Source organism: Lutjanus erythropterus, chromosome 11 (genome assembly GCF_056507025.1).
Source record: "Lutjanus erythropterus isolate fLutEry1 chromosome 11, fLutEry1.hap2, whole genome shotgun sequence".
Lineage (NCBI taxonomy): Eukaryota > Metazoa > Chordata > Actinopteri > Lutjaniformes > Lutjanidae > Lutjanus > Lutjanus erythropterus.
In genome coordinates, this window is record NC_139327.1 from 30,340,193 (window position 1) to 30,364,018 (window position 23,826).

Genomic DNA, 23,826 nt, shown 5'->3' on the forward strand with positions numbered 1-23,826 from the left:
CACCACCACGGCTCTGTTTGTGTGTGTGTGTGTGTGTGTGTGTGTGTGTGTGTGTGTGTGTGTGTGTGTGTGTGTGTGTGTGTGCGTGTGCTTGAGTGTACTCATGTATGAATGCGTGTATGGCTGTGTGTGGGCCAACGCCAGGGGGCCAGGCAGCACATTAAGACAGTGACTGGCAGATCTCATTTGGTGTTTAATTTCACAAGGGTGAGCTCTCATCTGTGAGGGCCCATTTGCCTCGGGCTAGCCAGCTGAATGATGCTGGTGATTTCCTGTCGAGTGATGTTTACACTGACAGGACGTATGGGATTCTGTGTGTGGAAAGTAACTAAGTAGATCTGCTGAGAAACATTTCTGGGCTACTTTAGTATTTCAGTGTTATGCTACTTTATACACCACACATCAGGGCAAATATTGTACTTTCTACATCACTGTGTTTATTTGACACCTCTTGTCAGTAGTTACTTTCCAGATAATGAGTTTAAGAACCTGTGATAAGTATCTGGACGCAGAAGTTCATTCTTGACCAATTGGAAAAGGAATATTAGTGAGAAAATAATCTTAACTCAAAGGTCCAATAACTTTTTTTATTTGACCTTTAAGCAACATCTCATTATCTGACACCTCAGTGAGCCTCGTATGCAGTTGAAAGCTCAGACTAAGCAGACCATTTGAGGTGGCAACACATATTATGAGCAGTGGTGGAAGAAGTCCTTCACTTAAGTAAAAGTACTAATGCCACACTGAAAATACTCCCCTAAAGGTAAAAGTCCTGCATTCTAAACCTAACTAAGGTAAAAGTATGCAAATATTATCAGCTAATTGTACTTAGAGTATCAAAAGTAAAAGTAGTCATTCTGCAAAAAGATGTCTGTCAGTGTTTTACCATTATGTAAGATGTTTTTAATTTATATTACAGCTTTATTATTGTTGCATTTTACTGCTGTATTTAACTACTTTATATACTGTTGGGAAGTTTCATCTACAGCTGTCGTGTCCTACAAGAATCACGTTATCTCTAAAAAGTCAACTTTTGTTCTTTGTGTCAGAAAAATCATCCCTGTTTTCAGCTATGTGACAATGCATTTTCCTGCTAATCCAAGAGGGGCATTTTCTAGATAGTTTTTTGTTGTTGTGCTTTTGTTTTCTAGCCTTTACTGCTGTAGCTTGAGAGGAAATGGAGGATAGAGCGGTGGGAAGACACGCTGCAAAGGGCCACCAGCTGGAGTCTACTCACAGCTAATTAAAAAATCATCACCTCCACTATTACCATAAAGTACACACTGTGTGCTAATCTTTATAGTATGTAGTTTTGGTAGGTAGTCTACAATTAATTAGTACTTTAGCATTTGAAAATAACAGGAGATGGTAAAACATATGCACCAAAGGACATCAGTGTAACTGTGGGTTTAGAAAGCTGCTGCTGATGTTAACTTTGGGAAGTTAAGAAAGATAAATCAATTTTTTGGGGGTCAAAAAAAGATTATTTTTTCCCAAGATGACACTTACATTGTCTCACCACTGCCAAAATTTACTTTTACTTGTTGTCCAACTCTTTTACCTCCTGTGTACTTGCATTGTTTTGTGGGACAAATGTCCAACAACCACAACACATTCAAAATTTCATATGTCATATGTTAACACCTAAAATACTCTAAACCTGTTCTTAATTAAATTAAATGTAAATGGAGCGTGGATGGATTCAAAGGACTGGACCCAGGCAGCTGTGCAACATGACAACAACAAGCAACAACAAACAAATGGGGACAGAGACACACAAAAAAAATACAAAATATAAAATGCAGGTAAGAAAAAGCCAATAAAAGTAGATGCAAAGCAGCTATTAAGACAGGTTAACCATAAGTCTGTCTGAATAGAAATGTTTTCAGCTGCTTCATAAGACCATCATAGGAGTGGAGGTATAATAGTGTTGAGGGGTGAGCGTTCCATAATTTGAGCACAAAAGCTTGAAAATGTCTATAAACACAACTCCAAATGAACACAGTCAATGTTGCTACATAATTCCTGCTGTGTAAATAGGAATGTCAGTTCAAGTAAAAGTACTGTATGTTACACTTTACTTGAATAAAATCTTGAATGCAGGACTCTGAGCTCAGTGAGTTTTTAAAAGCTTTTTCTTAATTATTTCTTCTTCTTCTTTTCTTTTTTTTTTTTTTTAACATTTCCAGGGATGCAGAGATTATTCAATGAGTTAACAAAAAAGACCAAACAAGAAAAGGGCGATTTTTTTTTCATTGATATGACCTTTTATTGCAACTGAAAATTGCTAAAATGAATGTAGACTTCATTTTGATAAAATGTTTCAAAAATAATTTATAAATTTATTTATTATAAGCAGTAAAAATATTCTCTAAAGCAGAGAATAAAATTTCAGCCAGCAGTAGCGGGGCATTACAGGTCAAGGTGAAACATGGCACCCTTGTATAATATTCAATATTCTGGTGAATAGCTGCTGCAGACATCTGACACCATAAACACCTACACTGTTTGAGATGCATCGTGTGTTTTTGTGCCCTTGTTTCAGTTCAACTGCAAACTTTATGGCCCCCTAAGGGAAATTTGTTTTCAGACCGGTTCTGCAGTAAAACACACAATAAAGTCACATAATAAAGTATAAGACCACAGTAAAAACAATAAACACATTACCTGAAAGTACAAGAGCACATAGAACAAACTGCCGTGTCACACAGTACAATCATAAACAGCCGCATCAGCTGATAAGACCAGACAAGAAGTCAGTGTCCTGATGGAGACCAATAAATAATTCTCATCAGTGCAAAATGCCAAGTTCTTCTGGAGGACATTCACACTGCAGTAGATGGACACAATATCAAAAACAACAGTGATATACAGTTGAGGACAAAATTATTAGCCCCCCTAGAAATGTAAAGTTTTTTCAAAATTTCCCCAAGTGCTTTCTTAACAGAGCAATGATTTTTGAACATAGCATTTCTAAACATACTAGTTTTCTTTAGAAATTTATTTTTTTTAATTATTTCTATTTGAACACAATAACAGAATTATTTTAGAAAAATCAAAAGGGTCAATATTATTATATATTATTAGCCCCCTTAAGAACTGGCCTTTTTATTGAGCCATAGCACAAACCACTGTTGTGCAATGATGTAACTTTGCAATGCTAAAAAAAAATGTAAAATGTAAAAATCCAGTTAAAACTGAGGATTATCTTCCAATTTACACACAGTATAAAAACTTCAGTGAGGGTTTGAGCTGTCACTTGAGAAAGCATCATGCCAAAAACAAAAGAAATCAGTTTAGACTTGAAAAAAAGATTGTTGATGCTCACAAAGCAAGAAAAGGCTACGCAAAGTTATCACAGTGTTTCCAAGTGTCAAGAACTGGAGTGAGAAGTATCATCAAGGAATTCAAAGAAAGCCACACAGTACAGAACAAGCCTGGATGAGGGAGGAAATTAAAGATTTCAAAGACTCTGGAAAGAAAACTAGCAAGAGATGTGTCTAAAGACCCCAGAACAACTGCCAAGACACGAGTGAATCACTTCGCCAAGTTGGGAATTGTTGTCTCAAAGAAGACAGTCGCTAGAGCCCTGCACAGGAATGGACTGAGATTGCAGACCAAGAAAAACTCCACTTCTGCAGAAGAGAGAACTTCAAGCCAGACTGAAGAAAGATTATGCATACTGGAAGCATGTCCTTTGGTCAGATGAGACGAAACTAGAGCTCTTTGGCCATAGAGACGTTGCTTATGTTTGAAGAAAGAAGGAAGAGGCGTATAACCCAAAGAACACCGTCCCCACAGTGAAATAATAAACCATAAACCTGCAATAAATATTACTTTTTGGGCCCCCCAGTAGCTCACTTGATAAAGTGTGCACCCCATACCAAGGCTTGAGCCCTTACCAAAGCAGCCCAGGTTTGATTCCAGCCAGCAGCCCTTTACTGCCTGTCAACCCCACTCTCTCCCCCTGCTTTCCTGCCTGCTCTTCAGCTCTCACAGTGAAGGCATAAGCCCCCAGAAAATGTTAGCTAGAATAATTCAGTGGATTGCAGATCCCTGCCAAGTAACAGATGGTGAAGCACCGACTGCAATTTCACCACAACTGCCAGATGCATTCAGCGGAGATTTGCAAAGTTAACACCATTAACATGACGATGAACATGACATGAAGTCAGTTCATCCTCAAGTCCAACTGGATGCTTGTTCCAAGTATGAAGACTGTCCCCACAGGCAACCCTTGAGATATCACCTTCACAAAACCAGGACAGACATGAGGTCACAGTGACTTTGACCTTTGACCTTTGGCCACCAAAATATAATTGTTTCATTCTTGAGCAAACATTTATACTAAGTTTGAAAAAATAATGGTCACAGCTGTCACCAGTGTGAAGCCAAAAAGGTCTCTCAAAATTTTACAGTGAATCACAGAAGCTGCACACACACACACACACACACACACACACGCGCACACACATACATACACACACACACACACACACACACACACACACACACACACACACACAAATAATTACATGATTCTTGATCATCTACCTATCCTGGCAGGAGTAATAAGTAAATACTACTTTTATATAGATGATAGCACTGTTTAAATTATTAATTATTTTTAACGTGCTGGTAATTCAACACTTTGCTTTTTAATGTATTTTGTGGTCTTTGTGTATTGCATTGCATTGTAAAGACCCCCTCATGAACAACAACAAATGAACAAGTCCTCTTACTCCAGCTAAAATGAATAGCTGTCTGGTATGTTCCCTCTTGAGCCTGGGTTCTCTAAAGCAGTGCCATTTAAAAGGAGAGGTGGTAAAAGTACGCATGTTGCTGATACTTTTGTTAACAAAATGATTCTGGTAACAGTATAAGTTCTGATTCGACTTCTTTACTCAAGCAAAAGTGAAAAAGTACAAGCTCTGAAATGTATTCAAAGTATAAACTTAAAAGGTAGCCCTCTGAAGGACATTTCTACAAGGTATTTCTGTGCAAAGTTAAGTGAGCTTCACCTTCTCTCCGCTTTCAAGTCTCCCTCTCTTTTCTGTTTCATCTTCTAATGTCTGTCTGGCTCGATATGCACTGATGGAAGTAGTGATCATCTGGATGTTAGGGAGGTAGCACACAGTGATTCCAAATTTAAAAAAATAACCAAAAATTCAAAGTAATAAGCCTGTTTTGAAAATAGTAAAAATTAAGAAAGTAAAGATATTTGTTTTAAAAGTTGTCAGAAAAATCAGTATGCGGGTAAAGTACAGATACCTGAAAACTCTACTCGAGGACAGTAACAAAGTATTTATACTTTGTATGAAAGTATTTGTACTTTGTAACAAAGTCTTTATACTTCGGTGTAGATAACATGTAAACTTTTAATTCTTCAATGCCTTCTTACCATTTTATGTATAAAATTTACCAAAGGAACTAATATTTGAAAACACTACTCTCTGGTGTCACACACTGGAGACACCAGGATGCTTTGCGTATTTATTCCTGAGGGTTTTTGTGTGCGTGTGCGAGTGAGTGTGCATGTGTCACAGCAGTGAAACTGATCCTCTGGGTTCATGTTTTAAGCTCTCCTGCCACACTCCACCATTTGCGACATCAGAGAGTTGTCTCTTTGTTGACATCAAAAGATTTTCTGTGTCCTTTGTAATACAGATAATTATCCCCATCAGTGTTGGCTTTGATGTTTACATAGCTGTGTAATGTTGCATGTTCGTGGGTGTGTGTGCATGCTAAGTCTGTGTGAGTGTACATTATTTGTTCCATTGTGTGTAAAATGTGCGCATACATGAACATCATTTCAGGTATTTGTCTCACATGCATGGAAGAATCTCATTAAAATTGTTAGAATTGATAAAGGAGTGTTGCAGGATGACAGATTTTTGTTGGCCAAGCAGGGAGTTAGCATTGCTTTGGTTTCCTCCACAACAAAACCAACATTTTTTGTTTTTTTTTCCATTTGATTTTGGATCAGTGCAGACAATAAGATCTATGGCAGCCAAAAGTCTGTGACACTTACATGTTTTGTTCTGCAAGATAATCTTCCCAACCACTAATCTTTTAGCCATTAATCCGCTTAAGTAAAAAGCTAACTCTGGGCTATAAACAAACCACAAAACCACAGTTACATGACTTCCAAGTGCATAGAAATTATGCAGATCAGACATTTGTTTCCCAGGGTCTGCAGGGCACCCATGACGCCAGAAACTTGGGAGTATTTTTTATTTTGATCTGACCTTTCATAAATATTTCAGCAATATCACCAAATCAGCTATCAGTCAAACCAGGAATTTTACCAAGATCAGGTCATTCCTCTCATTCAGTGACTCACAAACTCTCAATCATGGTTTGTCTCCTCCCATCTAATTTACAGCGGTTCATTATTCACCAAAGCTCCCCCAGAAATAAATGAACTGCCTCCACCTTGTCCAAAATACGGCAGACAGGCCTCTAACAAGAACTCAGAAGTATGAACGCATTACCTCTGTGCTCACCTAATTGCACTGGCTATCTGTGGTGTTTAGAATCGATTGTAAAATTTTGTTATTTGCCACTGAGCGGCCATGCTCCTTCTTACTTCTCTGACCCTCTCACCCCTGTCTGTGCTCTTACATCTGCTGACCAGCTTTTGCTCTGAGTTGAGGGCAAGACTTGAGACAGAAGGTGATATGGCTTTTGCTGTAAGGGCTCCACTACTCTGGAAAACCTTCCACTGAGAATAAGAAAAGCTGCCTTAGTGTCCTCTTGCAAAACTCTTTCAAAAACAAATTTCTGAAGGATGACTTTCAATTACACTTTTTTTTGTTTTCTACTCTTATTCATTTATCTATTCCTAAAACGTTTTATCTACTATATTTCGCATTGAATTAATTTAAATTTGTAATTGTCTGTGAGGCACTTTGTAAATAATTTTTTTATTATTATTATTACAATGACATACGCATAATGAGCTTATTTGAACTTGATTGCAGCTCATCTGTGTTTATCCTCTCAGTAGACAACACTGACTTACAATTAAATTGCAAGTTAGAAAAAATAATTACAATGTGTTTCCTCAGAAATATGATTACAGGAGATTAATATCACTAATAAGGCATGAAGACTTACAGTTAATGTTACATGGTGATCCACAACAACACAACTTTGTCATGGTTAATTTAATCATTGATAACAGAATATATAAAGAAGATTATGTCTTAGTTTGCAGGTCCTGAGTTTGAATCCCCCAGCTGGCTGGGGCAGGGCTTTTCTGTGCGGAGTTTGCATGTTCTCCTTGTGTCTGCGTGGGTTCTCTCTGGGTTCTCCAGCTTCCTCTCACAGTCCAAAGACATGCATGCTAGGTTAGCTGGTGACTCTAAATTGCCTGTAGGTGTGAATGTGACTGTGAGTGGTTGTCTGTCTTAGTTTGCTCAGGTACATAGACCAATAAACTGTTCCATACCCCTGAAACTCAGATGAATAAGAAGAGGACTATAATGCTATAATGTGTTTTATTTTTGGAAACTGCAGTGGATACAGCAAAGTGAGTCTTATGTTTTTTCACTTTTCCATTTAGGTAGACACTCATGGGCAACCTGGGTGTTTGGGCTGTGGCTGTGGCCACTCTGCTGGGAACTTCAGGGTGCTGGCTGGCTGAAGGGCACAAGAGCAGTCGGCAAGGCAGCGTGGATACAGCCAGCATGCAACGTACCTCCTCGCAGGAACCACACTCCATGGTAAATATCCCGTGCAATTCCCCACCTCGCACACACATACTGCACTGCTTCCTACTGAGGCCATCACCGTCACTCTGTCAAGCTGGAGAAACACTTACAGTGATATAAATCAATTATATCAAGCATAAATCAAATCAGGGTTGCAAAGAAAAATGAAGTGGATAAAAACTGTGTGACGAAACACATTTGTTATCAAATTTAACACACTTTAACCTCAGTGAGACAGAGCCCTCCTGTCTTTATATCTCCTGTGCTATGACATATTGCATGGGAGAAGTCAGCTTGTATATTTATTGGTATGCCCATTTGAAACTGTTTATCATTTCAAGATTACAAAAAAATGATGTATATCCATAGCATCATTATTAAACAAACACTCTGAACACTGAATTAATTAAAATTCAAAGACACCACTCATAATATGGAAAATCAGGATGAAATTCACAGGATCTGTTTTGTAGCAAGTCTACAGTGACTGACTTTTGTGGAGGAGTGGAACTGCCAAAATCAAAAACACCAAAAATAACGTTAAAAACGTTTAATTAATTTAGAAAATTCCCTTATAATTTATACATTTTTATTTATTTATTTATTTATTTGGTTCAGTATTATTATGCACTCTGATGTCAATCAACCAACAGGCAAAAAATTGACCCCACAAGTAAAAAGGACACAGAAATAAGTAACTGTGGGGAAATAAATAGAGTACGACATGCTTAGGGAAAATAATAAATAAAAATAAATAAATAAATAAATAAAATGGAAAATCTAATTGACAAGTAAATAAATAGGGGTCAAGTTTTACAAATGAATGTCTACAGTTATTTTTAACATGATTTTTGGTGCACTTAACTGATCCTCCATAATTTTTAGTTTAAAAGCCGACATGATTTATGTAAGTAAATGTTGCACCAAATATGTTGAAAAGATGACGCCAAATCATGGTAAAAGTGATAAATATCCACTCTTACGATTCTGACAAATGTCTGTAAATGTTTTGCTGGCGGTTTAAAATGTTTGTGATTCTAAACGTGTGCTGAACAGTATTTGGCATTGAATGCCCTCCTAGAGTGGGAGAAGCTGCAACTGAAGCTGCACATCTACCACTGGAGCTTTAGCTGCCAATAAAACACACGTAGGTGTCAGGTAGAGATACAGTGATATGATTGGCTGTTATGCTGCTGGGCGTTTACGTAGCGCATTGATACTAAACGCCATTGGTCGAGTGGTTTGTAAATCCGTTGAAACGAGTTTGTTGTGGCTGGACGGCAAACCTGGCGGTTAACTCAACGGTTAACTAGTGAAAATGTTTTTACCGTTTATTTCAGACATGTTTGTTCTGGTTAACGCTAGCTTAGCAGTTTTTGGAGTTAGATAATTTCATTCCAGTGAAAATGCGCTTGTCAGTGGACTATTTTTAGAGCTACAAATACCTTCACAACGGGATATGTAACTAGACCTTTGGATACGTTTGCCGGTAAGTGTCTCATTAACGTTTCTAACGTTCCCATAAAATGACGTAAAGACTGTTACAATTACGTTAGCCTAGCTAAATTTCTCACAATTGCTTAACGTAACTGTGTCCACAACCGGACACCTTCTTGCTAACATTCTATTAAAATTTCCCTTTGACTACGAATATAAATGATCATGTAATGTTTTCAGCCAATATAATGCCGTTAAATGAAAGTCTAACTTCTTACCTTTCTAGGAGTATAACGTTTTAACGATTTACTTTAGCCTTGTTTTAACCAAAGTCGCTAAAAGTGCGCTATCGCCGATGTTTTAGCTGTGCGCTACCCTTGTCCACATTCGGACACCCGTATTTTCTTACTGTAAACAATGGGAATTAGTGCTTTTATGGTGATCTAGTATTGTTTTCGAGTCGGCCAAACTAACAGCATTACTGTCGACACATCCGGCACAGTACTTCCTTCCTTCAAAATAAAATGGCATGCTTCAGCAACTCCAAATTATGCAGTAAAAGCTGCTTAATTTCCATTTTGAGTTTATACCACCACCTGCTGGATGTTTTGTTAAACTCTCTTCTCAAAATATCTGCTGATGCATTAAATTTACAATTACATACACACATATTTATATATAACAATTACTCACACTGCATATATGTAAATATAAACTCAAGTCTTAATGCATAAAATGGTCATTTTTACAAAAGACAAATGATCAGAGAAAATCATTTAAAAGTTCATGTAATAATTTATTAAAAAAAAAAAAAAAAGCAATTGATTGATATAAAACATTGATTGGTATAAAAAACAAAAACAAAACAAAACATAAAGAAATAAAATTAATTTTCAAAACACCAAAAACAACAAAAATCTTCATCCAGCTCCTCCTCCCAGCCGACACAGGTGGTGTGGTACCACTGATTACAAGTGTCACACTGGACCCACGACACCAGACCCTCCGAAGTATCTGGAGGGTCTGGTTTCCAGCACCGGCCACACCGCCAAACTGTCTGTTCCTCTTCCATCGCTCCAGCGGTGTGACCTAGTCAAAGAAAAATTTATGTAAGAAAATTTCCAGATTATGATGGGTTGGCATGCAACAACTGTAAACATTAAGTACTCTACCGGTGGATGTCGTGGGTCCAGTGGGCAGGGAGGAGGAGCTGGACAAAACTGCAGTGCCTGAAGCTGTAAAAATAAGAGAGAAAGATTAGACATTTCTCATTATGTTGGCTGATGTCACTAGCATGTTAAATTGTTGTTTGTTTTCTGAATCAGAATATAATCAATAATTTTTCACTATATTGGTTCAGAAAGAAATATGACAAAGAATACATCTTAAAATTAAGGAGCTACACAGTTTGTGCAGGAATGTGCAAATTTTCACAACAAGAAGAATATGTGCATGTAGAGATAATGGTCTAAATTATGCACCAATGTTGCCGTTTCTTGCTCTAACATGTAGAGGTGTGTTATGTATTTACAGGTAATAAAAAAATATTCACATTGGGAGGGAGAGGAAGGAGTCTGGGACCCACAGAGGCCACCACCCGCTGCTGATGTTGAAGGCTCTAAAAGAACAATCATATTTTATTATGACAGTATCAATGTACATATTAATGGTTTGTAAGCATCACACTGATTACATTTTGATATTTATTGATGTTTTACCATTCCCGTGTGGACCAGGAGATGGGGGAAGATGTTGCTGGGCAGGCAGGCTCACTGGGGATGGTGTGCCGCTGGGGGCAGGCAGCCGGTGACCGTGGGAGACACCAGAGGGGGCCGAGTGGGCTGAGGGACCGGCGATGGAATGGCCGGAGCTGGTGGCAGGAGCAGCCCCGAGGGGCATTCCTCTTCGGCGGCTGGGGCGGGAGCCACCAGGCAGGGTAGAGGAAGTGGCTGTCGGGCTGGTGTCTTCGGCCCGCTGCTGCTCCCGGTCTCTTCTGGCCAGAGCTTGGGCCTCCCTCCTTGCAGCCCGATCCTCCGCCTCCTCGATGACGTCGGACATCTCCTGAGCCGTCAGCAACCTGGCCTTGGTGGTGTTCCTCCTGACTCTGCTGGTGGTTCTTATGTAGTTGATTTCAGCCAGGAGGTGGGCCAGGTCTGCTGTGATCCGGCCTGATGTTACCAGGGGATGGGTGAGGTAGGGATTGGGGAGAGGATTCTCGGGGAGGGGGATGGGGCGGGGGGGGCTCTGGGGAGGTGGAGTAGTAGAGGGTGGGCTCGGGGACTGGGGTAGGGCAACTGGGGATGGAGGATGTTGGGGGGGGGCGGGGGGGGCAACATCAGGCCTGGCCCAGGAAGATGCCGATGGGGTTGGCGGAGGACAGAAAGAGGTCCCACGCCGCGGCCCAGACGGCATGACCCGTGACCAGTCAATGGCCGACGGGTCCAGAGGGTAGAGGCCACACTTCCTGAACCCAGCCACCACCAGTTTCCTATCCTTCATCCTCTGGTAGGAATGTCTTAGGACCCTTGAAAACTCCTTCTTGGAAACCAAGAAGGAGTGGCTTACTGCCGACAGATCCCCTGTAACACCAGCGAAATCTGCCTTCAAGGGTCCAAAGAAACTCACATCCAGAGGCTGAAGGATGTGAGACGTGTGTGGTGGCAGGCACAGGAGAATGACCCCCTCCCTCTGTGCCGCCCGGACCAGCTCTGGATCCAGGTGGGACTTGTGGCCGTCCATCACCAGCAGCAGCGGGCGCTCCTGCACGGCGAATTTTAGGAAGTGCCCGACAAACCACTTCCTAAACAGCTCACTGTCCATGTACCCTGCCGGCGACTTCCCGTAGAGGGCGTTGGGGACCCCCTCCTTGTTGTAGGGGCCCCCAGGATATCCCCCCTTATAGATGATGAAAGGGGGGACATCCTCCCCAGCCGCGTTCAGGCAGGCCAGGACGGTGATGTGGTCCCTGGTTCCCTGGGCCTGCCTGTAGGCGTGTTTGGTCCCCCGGGGCACGATGACCTGCCTCCTTGCCGAGTCCAGCTGAAACCCCGTCTCGTCGCAGTTGTAGATTTGTTGGGGTTTCTCCCTCAACCCGTGCTCCTCCAGGGTGGTGGTGAGGAGCCTGAAGTATTCTTCAATGGGCCCCCTCTTGGCGCAGGATGCCCTCCCACGGTCGATGATGTCTGGGGTCCGTGTGGTGAGGCGATGACGGTGCCGTTCCTTAAAGTTTATCCACCACGTCTGGCCAAGCACGGTCTTTTGTGCATGCGGGTGGCGGTGGTTAAAGATGGCCAGAGCGTGGGCCAGGACCTGAGGCTTCGTCAGTGGAAACCCGTGACTGGCGGAGTACAAACAGTACTCCACCAGGGAATTCTCATCTTCAGGGGTGAGAAGTTGCCTCTGGACATTAGCACAACCAGAGGCAACCCTTCCACTGACTCTGTCACTCAGGCTGGACTTGGGGACCCCAAACCTCACAGCTGCCTGCCGAAGAGAGAGCCTGCCTGCTTCCACCTCCTGGACCGCCTTTTCCATGGCCTCTGGGGTCCACATCCTCGTCTTCCTCTCCCTCTTCTTTAGTTGCCGGATGTTAGGCATCTGAAAATGCATATTAATTTCTTCTATCATAAATCAATTCAGATATTGGTTTAGATACATTTCATGTTACATCAGCCACATGCATAGACAAAAATATATTTACTATATGATAGGCAAAAATATATTTACTATATGATAGGCAAAAATATATTTACTATATGATAGGCAAAAATATATTTACTATATGATAGGCAAAAATATATTTACTATATGATAGACAAAAATACATTTACTATATGATAGGCAAAAATATATTTACTATATGCATAGACACAAATATTTACCTTATACCAAAGCAGTATTACAATTTCTATATCCACCATTTCTGTAACCATCTTGATGCACCTGCAAAGGAAATAAAACACACACACACACACACACACACACACACACAACCTACCCTTGGTCTTCAGTCTCACTATTCTCTTCTGTCTGTCTTCTTCCTGTCTTTTTCCTCCCTCGTCTTTCCCTTCTCTGTCTCCTTCTTACACTCTGTTTCTTTCTTGCCCTCTCCTCTTTCTTTCTCTGCTCTCTCTTTTCAGTTAGCAACACAAACCACACAAGAACAAAGTTTAGTGTCAAAAACATTGAATTTTGGTGAAACTTACACATAGCATACAATATTGGAGATGAATCTATCCTCATCATCATATACTCTATTGGCCTTCAAATCACAGCCTCTCTCTCTCTCTCTCACTCACACTCACACACACACACACACACACACACACACACACACACACACACACACACTCTCTCACACACACACACACACACACACACACACACAACCTACCCTTGGTCTTCAGTCTCCCTATTCTCTTCTGTCTGTCTTCTTCCTGTCTTTTTCCTCCCTCGTCTTTCCCTTCTCTGTCTCCTTCTTACACTCTGTTTCTTTCTTGCCCTCTCCTCTTTCTTTCTCTGCTCTCTCTTTTCAGCTAGCAACACAAACCACACAAGAACAAAGTTCAGTGTCAAAAACATTGAATTTTGGTGGCACTTACACATAGCATACAACATTGGAGATGAATCTATCCTCATCATCATATCCTCTATTGGCCTTCAAATCACAGCCTCTCTTTCTTCTGTCACTCTCTCTCTCTCACACACACACACCAAAATTATTTTCATCTTTTATTAAAACAGGGTACATAAATATATTTGATTTGGCATAGCTTATAAACAAATATATAAGACATCTGAACAGCTAATTTGACAATTTTGTGTGAAATTTTTGTGTAAAGTCATGTTTTAGACAGCTTAAAAAACAGCTGGATTTCTCTCTGTGCTCCTCTGTTCGTCTTTCCCGGCGCGGTAAGTTTCTTTCTTATAGACAGCCAACATTTGTGCCTCCTGTCGACTCGACAACAGAGACTGTCATAAATCATCCTATATTTTCATTAGCTATACGAAGCAGTGTAAAGCTAGCTACGACATGCACCCATATAAATGCAGGGTTTAAGCAGTAAGCTAAAAAAACGTTAACACTTTCAAAGGGGAGGAGCGTCGCCCAAGCGCGATTTAAGTCTTCTTATTGCTGTCTCTCATCACCATTACTTTCATATCATAATTAGACATGTAAATGTTTATGTAGAAGTATGAAATTTGACATGTAGACTCTTAAACAAGTATAAAGTATTTCTACTTACGGTTTGTTAACGATCTCGCTTCGAAAGTGGCGCGAAATGACCGGAAGGTGCGTCAGGCGGAAGTGTCCGGTTATGGGCTATAGTAGCAATCGGTGTCCGGTTGTGGACACAGTTCCGCTAAATTTCAAACGCAAAAACTAGGTGCAATTAGGCTTAGCGTTATATGTGTTCATGAGTATAGTTGACTTGAGAGTAACATGACACAGTGTGACATAATAATCTTTAGCATTAGCTATATGTTAACTTAGTAACTCAGCCTGAAGTAGTTAACGCTAGCTAAAAAGCTAGGGTAGCTAATTTAGTGTTAGCTTAACATGCAATGCTAATTTTAATGAGGTTATATGATTGCTAATTGCTCAAGGATATATTCAGGCTGAGTTTAGATTATTTAGCTACTTAGATGTTTGGCTCATTGTTATCAGTTTGGAACTTTCTTTAATATCCAAAATTTAAAATAATATCGTGGAATGACCCTCCACTGAGAATAATTAATATTATTCATAATAATCCACTGTATTCATTTTATCATGTTGATAAAAAGAATATATAAAGAAGATTGAGTCTTAATTTGCTCAGGTACATAGACCAGTACACTTTTCAATGCCCCTTTAACTCAGATGAATATGAAGAGGACTATAACTACAATATGTTTTAGTTTTGGAAACTGCAGTGGATACAACAAAGTGAGTCTAAGGAGTTTGAAACTTTCCAAAAACTACATAAAAATAAAATTTGCAGTATTTATTTTATTAATAGCATTATTAGCAGCCCTTTTTCTACCCTTGTTTTTTTTTTTTTTAACCTTCTCTATGTCACTGGAATCCACTCACCACAAGAGAACCATGATTAATGATACTGTAAACTGGCCAAGAGCATCCTCAATAATAATGCAATTATTATTATGATTTTTGGAAACTCAGCATTAAAATCCAGTTAAAAACAGTTTAAGCTGACTCCATTTAAAAAAAAAAAACTTACAATACAATGAGTAGATATTAAAAACATGAAGGTCAGCTTAGACAGACATTTTTTTAAACTCAAAATGTATCAAAATTTGAGCCAATGAAAAATATCAGTGACAAAAACAGACAAAACCCATCTTTTTTCAATTTTGCCGAGCCAAGTTTGTGTTTAAAAATACAGCACAATCAGCAGCTCTTGCCCAAGAGGTGAATTTCTCATGTATGGCTATCACAGGGATCACTAAATCTAATGAAAGCCCCAGTAACAGATTAGAGGTCTTCACAAGTATGGACCCACTCTGAAACAAACTAATGCAGAAAGGCTAAGTTTGATGATTTGTCCACTGTAACAGATTTTTATGTAATCCTGCAGCCATTGTTTTTCATCTTGTGAAAGATTTGAGCTGTACCTTTTGTATGTGAGGAAGGACCTTTGTTTTATCTGTGAGGCTGTTGAGAGAATAGGGGCACACAGTTGCCTAGTTACCTTGCAGAGTGATGCTGAAATCTTTACTCTTTATCTGTCACTTCCTCTCTGTCTCTATGCTCACTTTTGAAGAGAAGAGGAAATTGACAGGAGGAGAAATGTGCAGACAGTGAGGATGAGAGAGGTTAACAATTACTGTGTGAAAATCACAAGAAGATTGTTTGGTCATGCTAGCTGAAACACAGAATCTATTAGTAGATGGAATTCAACACTCCCTGTCTTTACTGTGTCCCCAAATTTAGTTTCTTTGGCATATGACAAGTTGTGGATAGGAGTTGGTGCTCCCTGGTTTCTGGCTTTTTGTTTCTCCCTTGGCTGCTTCCTCTGATGGATTTGGTGACAGTGACAACAGTGACCTGTGTTTACTTGCTGTATCCATGAGTATAGTGTATGGGTTGCCATTTTTATTAATTGCTTTGCATTTATTATTTACTACTATTGACAGCCGTTTGCAAGCCAAAGTACCCTTGGCAACAGAAATGCTATATTCTTCTCTTCATAACAGACTATTGACAGTGTGTTCATTGTAGCACATACCTACTGGAACAAAAGTTTATAAATTGATAAAGGCTTTAGATAATAGGTGAAATGGTAAGGACAAGGCCAATTGACAGTGTGAAAATAAATCTATTGATGATTTAGCTTTATTCATAAACATGATGTGAATGGAAAGGCTTATTTAAACTCGTCCGATTCAAATCTACAATTTATTTTTGTGAATTTGTTCTTAAGATAATGGTTAAGGCCACTGAACCCTGTAGTCAATGTACAAATTGAATATCTCAGTAGTACAATACTAGGGGTGGGGGAAATTTCCGATTCTTAGATGCATCGCGATTCGGACGTGGACGAATCTGAATCGATTCACAAACGTCCAAATTTCGATTATTTAAATCTGTTAATTAAAGTGATACAGAAGCTTCTAAATAATGTGGAACTAAGAAGCGCGGTACGCGTCATCGCCGGGACACTTTGGGACGCGCACCTGGAGCGACACGCGCACAGCGGAAAACAAACATGGCCGACCGGCAGCCACCTCGCCATGAGGTCCGAACAGCTCCTTCTATTTTAAAAGCAGCCGTGTGGAAACACTTCGGCTTCTACAACGTCGACGGCGGAAGCGAACTGGACAAGAGCCACGTTATATGTAAGCTGTGTCGAGCTAAAATAAAATCTTTGGCAACACAACAAACATGAGAAGCCGTAACTCGATTCCACCCGACGGAGGAGTCGGGGAGATGGCAGGCTGCTGTTGCTGCGGCTACTAGTGGCTACTGTTGGTACTTTCCAGTTTGCACATATTTCCAATAGTTTAATAAAATATAATCGAAATGAATTCTTATTACAAATGCGCTGTTTTTAAAAATTGCAAGTGACGAATGCTTATTCAGTGAGACTAAAAGAAATGTGTTTGTGAAAAAGTGCATCAATATACATAAAGATGCATCAATAATCGTTTTATAATCGAATCGGAGCCCCTGAATCGTAATCGTAATCGAATCGGCAGGTGCCCAAAGATTCCCACCCCTATACAATACCAGATGAAAGTAAAGTTGAACATAAGTGACAAACGAGTACAAACAAAACCTGAATGTCTTATATTTAAATCTCAGCTAACAGATTTCAAACAAAAAACAGGCCTTCACCTTCTATATTAATTTACTTAAATGATTCCATTCATACACAATTTATGCTATAATCCCTGCATAGGTTATTTAAACCATCAAAAGGTTTATGTAGGAGGGAAACATCTGTGTGAGGTGGAACCTTGTGGCTACTGGTAGCACTGGTAGTCAGAGCTAACAACTCTTGAGCTGCCAGTGATGCTTTGGACTTGGAGAATTGCTGTGTGGGTACCTGTGTTGTAACATTTAAAGACTGGTGTGTGTAGGGAGTGCCAGTATATAGTTGGAGCTGTGCTGTTGAAAGTGGTTAATGTTACTCTTCATCAGCCTTAAATGTTTAGAGAAGCTAAGGATATATCATTTATCAGTGCGCCCATGTGTTGTATTTACTGCAGAAGGAAAATAAAGGTCTTGTTCATCTCTGAGGCATCTCCCTGCTGGTGTCTGTGAAAGCTTGTCAACATTACCTACTACTTTATTGTTATGTGCCACGCTAAATTATCTTAAAATTAGAGGTCTGTCAAGCATTGTTCAGAGTAGCGCTATACAGTTAATTGAAATATTATCAAAATCACAATATGGCCAAGTGCAATATTCAAATAGCAGAAGCTGCAATGTTTTGATAAATGAATATGTGACAAAACAGCATTATGATGAAATTCTGTATTGCTGCAGAGATGCTCTGGCTTACAAATCTTGCTCTCCAGAACTAAGAAAATATGTTTCTTTGGTAATGAAAATGAAAATTGTGATTTCAAAAAGATCATTCCCAGTAATAGTGAATCAACCTTTTTTGTTTTGTTTTGTTTTTTTATCATATCACGCAGCCCTTGTTATTATAAAAGCTGTAGTCTATAATCTCAAATCAGCAACCCTGCTCAAAACCTGATGCCAGAGTTCGTCAATCTGTGTTCAAGTACTCCCTGATGATGTGTCACAGCCATTTTAAAACACACAACTGGTAAAAATGCTTATGTTTTACTCTAGAGCTACAAAGATTAGTCAGTTAATTGATTAGTTGATAGTAAAAAAAAAAATGAAATGACAACTCTTTTGACAATTCATTGATTGTTTCAGTAATTTTTCAAACAAAAATGTAAAACACTTGCTGGTCCCAGCTTCTTAAATGTAAGGATTTGCTGCTTTTCCCTGTCATTTGTGATAGTAAATGAAGAAGGTGTGGGCTTTGGACTGTTGGTTGGACAAAGGAAGAAATATCAACTTGTCACTTTGGGCTCTGAGAAATCATAATGAGAACTTTGCACACTTTTTGTTTTGTAGACTAAATTATTAATTGTGAAAATAATCAGTAGATTAATTGACAATGAAAATAATCATTAGACAGCCCCGTGTCACTGTGTCAAAAAAAAAAAAAAGGTTAGGTTTATTACTAAAAAACTTTGTTGGTTGTAGTTTGAACGTTCAGCTTAATTAAAGTAAAATGGTGGAAGAATGCACACAGAGAGGTATATTCTGTGCATCTAACATTCTACACCTACTGTAACTCTGCCCTGTTTAATTTGGTCTTTATTGCACTTTTGCTAATGATTACAACTAACAATAACAAGCAAGTGGCTTTAAATCTACCTACTGTTTTCTGTGTGTGCTTCATTTTGAAACCAAGCTTTTGTTTGTTCATCCATTTACAACAGTTTTAAGATAATTGCTTAAACATTTAAGTTTTTGAATGAGCTCGGCTGGTTGCATCTATCATGATGGCACACAAGAGATTCCAAGAGATTCACAGGCTAAAGACAGGGGATAGAAGACTATCCCTGTGAAAACAACGAGTTTTTGCCAGAAGAATGAACCCTTTAACAAATATTCAGTGCATAACAGAAACATAACAGGTTATCAAAAAGACATATGCACAGACAGACACATACCACATAGCCCCATGGTCGTGCTTATTCTTTGTGAAATGAAGCATGTACACCCCCTGGTCTGTTCTAAGTCTGACTCACTTTGGGCCTTGCCAACTTGGCAGCCGGCTGTGGAATGTAATTTTGCCCTGGTGGTTCTGTCCTTTGAAATCCCTTGACGCAAAAAACAAATTCCCAGGCATTCCCCCCCCTCCATCTATCTGGCCAGAATTGGAACTTAAAAAGCTGTCAATTGGCACCAGAATTCGAAGTCGACCCTGCAGTGAAATCATCCGCATCCGTGAATTCACATGATTATGCAGGATGCCTTCTCAAAGCCTTTGGGAATCAATAAGTAGTGCCAGATTTTCTTTTTTTCTCTATGACTAAAATCCTCACATAACAATATAAAACATGTCAACAGTGGAACAATGGCGCCTCTAAGGGCTGTAACAGACTGAAAAAAGTGAGAAATGAAGCGCAAAAAAAAAGTCCAGATGAAAGCCTTTTGATTTTGACTTCTTGTCATCTTCTTGCCTTCTCTGATACCTGCAGGGCAACCAAAATGCCTACAATGTGCTAAAAAAAATCCACAGTAAGTTGTGGTATCTTTGGTAGAATTACAGTATGCAGGGCTATATGTATACTAAACTCACCAAAAAAGTTTGGAAATTTGTGTCATTATTATTGTCTGTGTAGCTTATATCATTGGAAAACCTGTTCATTTCCCGTAACAATGGTGTCCCGTTTGTAAGGATCCTGTATTTGTGGGATGAGCAGCACAGCTGATTATGTGGGTGGGTCACAAGTGAAATGTGCCATATTTCCTTGCAATGTCAAACAGGGTATTCTCCTGTTGGTATTGACTCAACTGTTTTAATTTGTTTGTGGGATTGGCTAATTGAACTATCAGTAACAAGGAACAGTCAAGACATATTGGTAATTTTACACTTCATTCATTGAACCAACAGTCAGGAGCCTCAGCAGTGAGTGAAAGACCCATATACAGCCAACATGGTTGCATTGGTCACTCAATGCTCTAAGATAACGGGACGAGATTCTGCAGCCAGTGGCAATCCCGTATCTCCACAATCTGGGACCTGACCCCATCCTCCAAGATGACATCGCTCGCAGCCCCAGAGCCAGGGTTATCACAGACTACTCCCAGAATGTCGTAGTAGAGAGAATGGAATGGTCTGCCAACTGTCCCAACCTCAACCCAGCTGAACACAGTTGCCAGTTGGGATCAGCTTGAGCGTGTTGTGCGTGCTAGAGTGACCAATGCAACCACTTTGACTGACCTGTGTCAAGTCCTGGTTGAGAAATGGAATGCCATCCCACAGCAACGAGTGCCCAGGCTGATGACCAGCATGAGGAGGAGGTGCCAGGCTGTTGTGGCTGCGTATGGTTCTTCCACCCACTACTGAGGCTCTTGATTGTTTGTTCAATGAATAAAATTTAAAATGGCCAATATGTCTTCTTTGTTCCTTGTTTATGATAAAGAGTTCAATCAATCAAAACCCCAAACAACACAAAACAGTAGTCACTACCAACAGCAGAATACGCTGTTTGACATTCGTAGGGAAATTTGGCACATTTCACTCGGTTCCCACTAGGGATGTGCATGATTAGTCGACTGTATGATTAAACGTCCCCACCCTCCCTAGTCGGCACCAAAAATACTAGTCATTTAAACTATTTATTAATATTTCATTCATGCACAGTGCCAGTTATCTGTTGTCTCTAAGATTTTATGCAGCCGCCTGCCACTAGTTGGGGCTGCGACACTGTCAGACGGCAGTCCCTCTTGCCCAGCGCGTATACCCTGACGTCTAGAGAACCTTGGATGTTTATATCAGCAAAGTTGGACTGATGGAAGCTAAAACCAGCACAGTTTGGCAGTGTTTTAATCTAGAAGATGGAAATAATGTTGAATGTTGACTGTGACAGAATGAGCTGATATATATTGACTCAATTGGAGAAACACGTGCCCACATTAAGCACAGTCACGGACATAAACCTGCAAGCGGAGCAGCAGCAGCTGCTGCTAGCACTCCTAACATTAGCCACACTGTGTGGCAGGCTGGCAGCTAATGTCAGCTCTGGGTCCTTTACTCGCAGATACCGTCATCCTCTTCGGTCTGAAAAGGTGAAGCATTTAGTGAGTTGTCATGTTTTGTACATTAATGTGTAAGGTGTGTATTGCATAGTGCAAAGTAGCGCGCATTTCAGCTGCATTTAAAGTACGATGTGGCGATTGTAGACTGTGATTAATGGCTTGAAATGACTCTTAATACCCGCAGTATTTTTTGGACAGTATTTAACATTCTAAATTAATGAATTGTGCTAAATTTTAACTGCTTTCTGAGTGCTTTCTTAGTGTTAGACTAGTCGACTAGTCAAAATTAAATTGCGTTTAATCGACAGGGAAATTAGTGGCCAGGAACATCCCTAGTTCCCACCCACATAATTAGCTGTGCTGCTCATCCAACAAATCTAGAAGCCCTTAGAAAACCCTTAGAAGTTGAACATCATTGTAAAGGGAAGTGAACAAGTTTTCCAATGTTATGAGATACAATACTACTAATTCAGTGATAACAGAGTAATGATTGACCAAATAACGTTATTTCATTTGTTTTTTTAAACAGATGGTGCACAGTATGTGTACAAGATGGAGGGAAAGTTGGTTTATTGTATTACTAAAGAATTTTGAAATGTAGGATAGGGGACACTAATGCGTTGTGCTTCATTAATTATTAATGAAATTAGGCTTGGTAGAACTCAACTGACCGCAAAAGACATTTTTGTGCTGAAGATACTGAAAATACGCTGTAAAATAATAATGTTCATATAGGCAGAGGCTATTAAATTAGGGTTGAATTTATTGGGAAATTAACTCTTTGAAATGTGAACATCTACCAGCCACTGACAGATAAATATTAAAATTCACCAACCACTGAATAATAAATCATTGTTTTATGTCTGAAATCTACCAGCCACTTTCGTATTTTACCAGCATTTGGCTGGCAGATGGCTGAAACTAATGAGTATTTTTATTTCTTGATTAGCTTAATCGATTAGATGACGTTCTCGAATGTCTTGTTTTGCCCACAACCCAAAAATATTCAGCTTACTGTCACAGAGGAGGGAAAAAACAGAAAATATTCACATTTAAGGAGCTGGAATCAGTGAATTTAGGCCTTCTTTTTCTTAAGATATTACTCAAAGCTTTACTTTTTTGACTAGAGAAGACATGTTGTGTTGTGAACCACAAACACATTGGCAACGGTGTTACAGAGTAATGCTTTTTGACCTCTTAAACAATCTTTGGCAGAGTAGAGTAACAACAGACAGGTTTCATTTTGGTCTGCCATCAAGTTACTCACAGAATAATTAGTTAGCTGCTGGTGATGTTTGTCAGTGCTGGTTAAAATTAGAAGCCGCTAGCTGAATTTTTTGTACAGTTCTCCTTTCTAATGAGAAATAGTGTTTGAATGTATCCAGGTATCAGAACCAGAATCACTCGCACTGGTATGACCAAATACATTTTCACATTCTCACTTGTCATACCAAGAATAGCACAGGTATAACTAATAACATTTACAATGGCTTCATTTAATTTAATTAGTCCAGTAAGTCATGCCACTAAAGAAGCATGCAATGAGCTCTGAAATGTAATGCAGCCATTATTAATGACATTATTTATACCTGTGCTTTCCCTGCCATGATAAGTCAAAATGTGTGCCTTGAAAAAGGTCTTTTACTTGCTGCAGATGGGAACTTTGGTCAAACTGCAAAAGTCCTGTCTGCACAAGGCTGTAATGTTGAACAATAATACTACAATGGGTAATGGGCAAGATGATAATAGCAAAATAATCCAATTTCTTTAACATCAGATGTAACTTTGTAAGGACTTTTAAAGTGTTTTGATCTAAACATGCAGTATCTGTCTGTCCTATATCCGTATATGCCTCTTTACATATGTATGTGCCTTAACATTTTGCTTCAGTGACAGTGCAGGTGTAGCTGGGATGATGTAATCAGGCTGATGAGGCTTGAATTTTGTGTTAGTGGTGAGAGGCATTGCAGTTACTGACAGCCAACACTTATCAGCATGTAGGGGTTTCATATACTGTATATTTGACAGTGAGGTTGTAATTCAGTTTAGGAAAGGTTTCTCTGTGGAGTGAAAGGAGTGGAGTGGTTAAATGATTTTGCAGTAACTACAGAGAAAGAGTATATTGTGCTCACTGGATGAAAAGTTTAGGAATAATAGGGTTATACATTGAATGATCAGGGGGACAACTGCAGGAACAGTGAAAATGAAAAGATTGAAAATAGCCTTCTCTCCATGAGGGCAGGTTATTCTCCTGTGTTTTAATTTTCAGTTGTGGGGCTACCCTCCACTACATTTACATTTTGATTATGACTAGTCCCCGTAAAGCTTTAGTTTTTACTCCGTTGCAGTCCCAGAGGGTTAGCTCACAATTTA

The 23,826-nt window shown here is 39.6% G+C and overlaps 2 protein-coding genes across 2 annotated transcripts in view; one reads left to right on the forward strand and one right to left on the reverse strand.

Annotated features, from left to right (window-relative positions):
- The window catches only part of LOC146319323 (follistatin-related protein 4-like), a 129,129-nt gene that overhangs the window by 20,520 nt on the left and 84,783 nt on the right, over positions 1-23,826 (forward strand). The window contains exon 2 of the mRNA XM_084729934.1: positions 7,568-7,727. Coding sequence (XP_084586060.1) covers positions 7,578-7,727 — 150 coding nt within the window. The 5' untranslated portion in view covers positions 7,568-7,577. The remainder of the gene's footprint in view (positions 1-7,567; positions 7,728-23,826) is intronic.
- Positions 9,957-13,105, reverse strand: LOC146319324 (uncharacterized). The gene is made up of 5 exons (XM_084730371.1): positions 13,034-13,105; positions 10,871-12,749; positions 10,705-10,770; positions 10,325-10,387; positions 9,957-10,241 (listed from the first exon to the last, which is right to left on the reverse strand). The coding sequence occupies exons 1-5, from the start codon at positions 13,082-13,084 to the stop codon at positions 10,039-10,041; spliced, it is 2,262 nt and encodes a 753-aa protein (XP_084586497.1). The 5' UTR covers positions 13,085-13,105; the 3' UTR covers positions 9,957-10,038.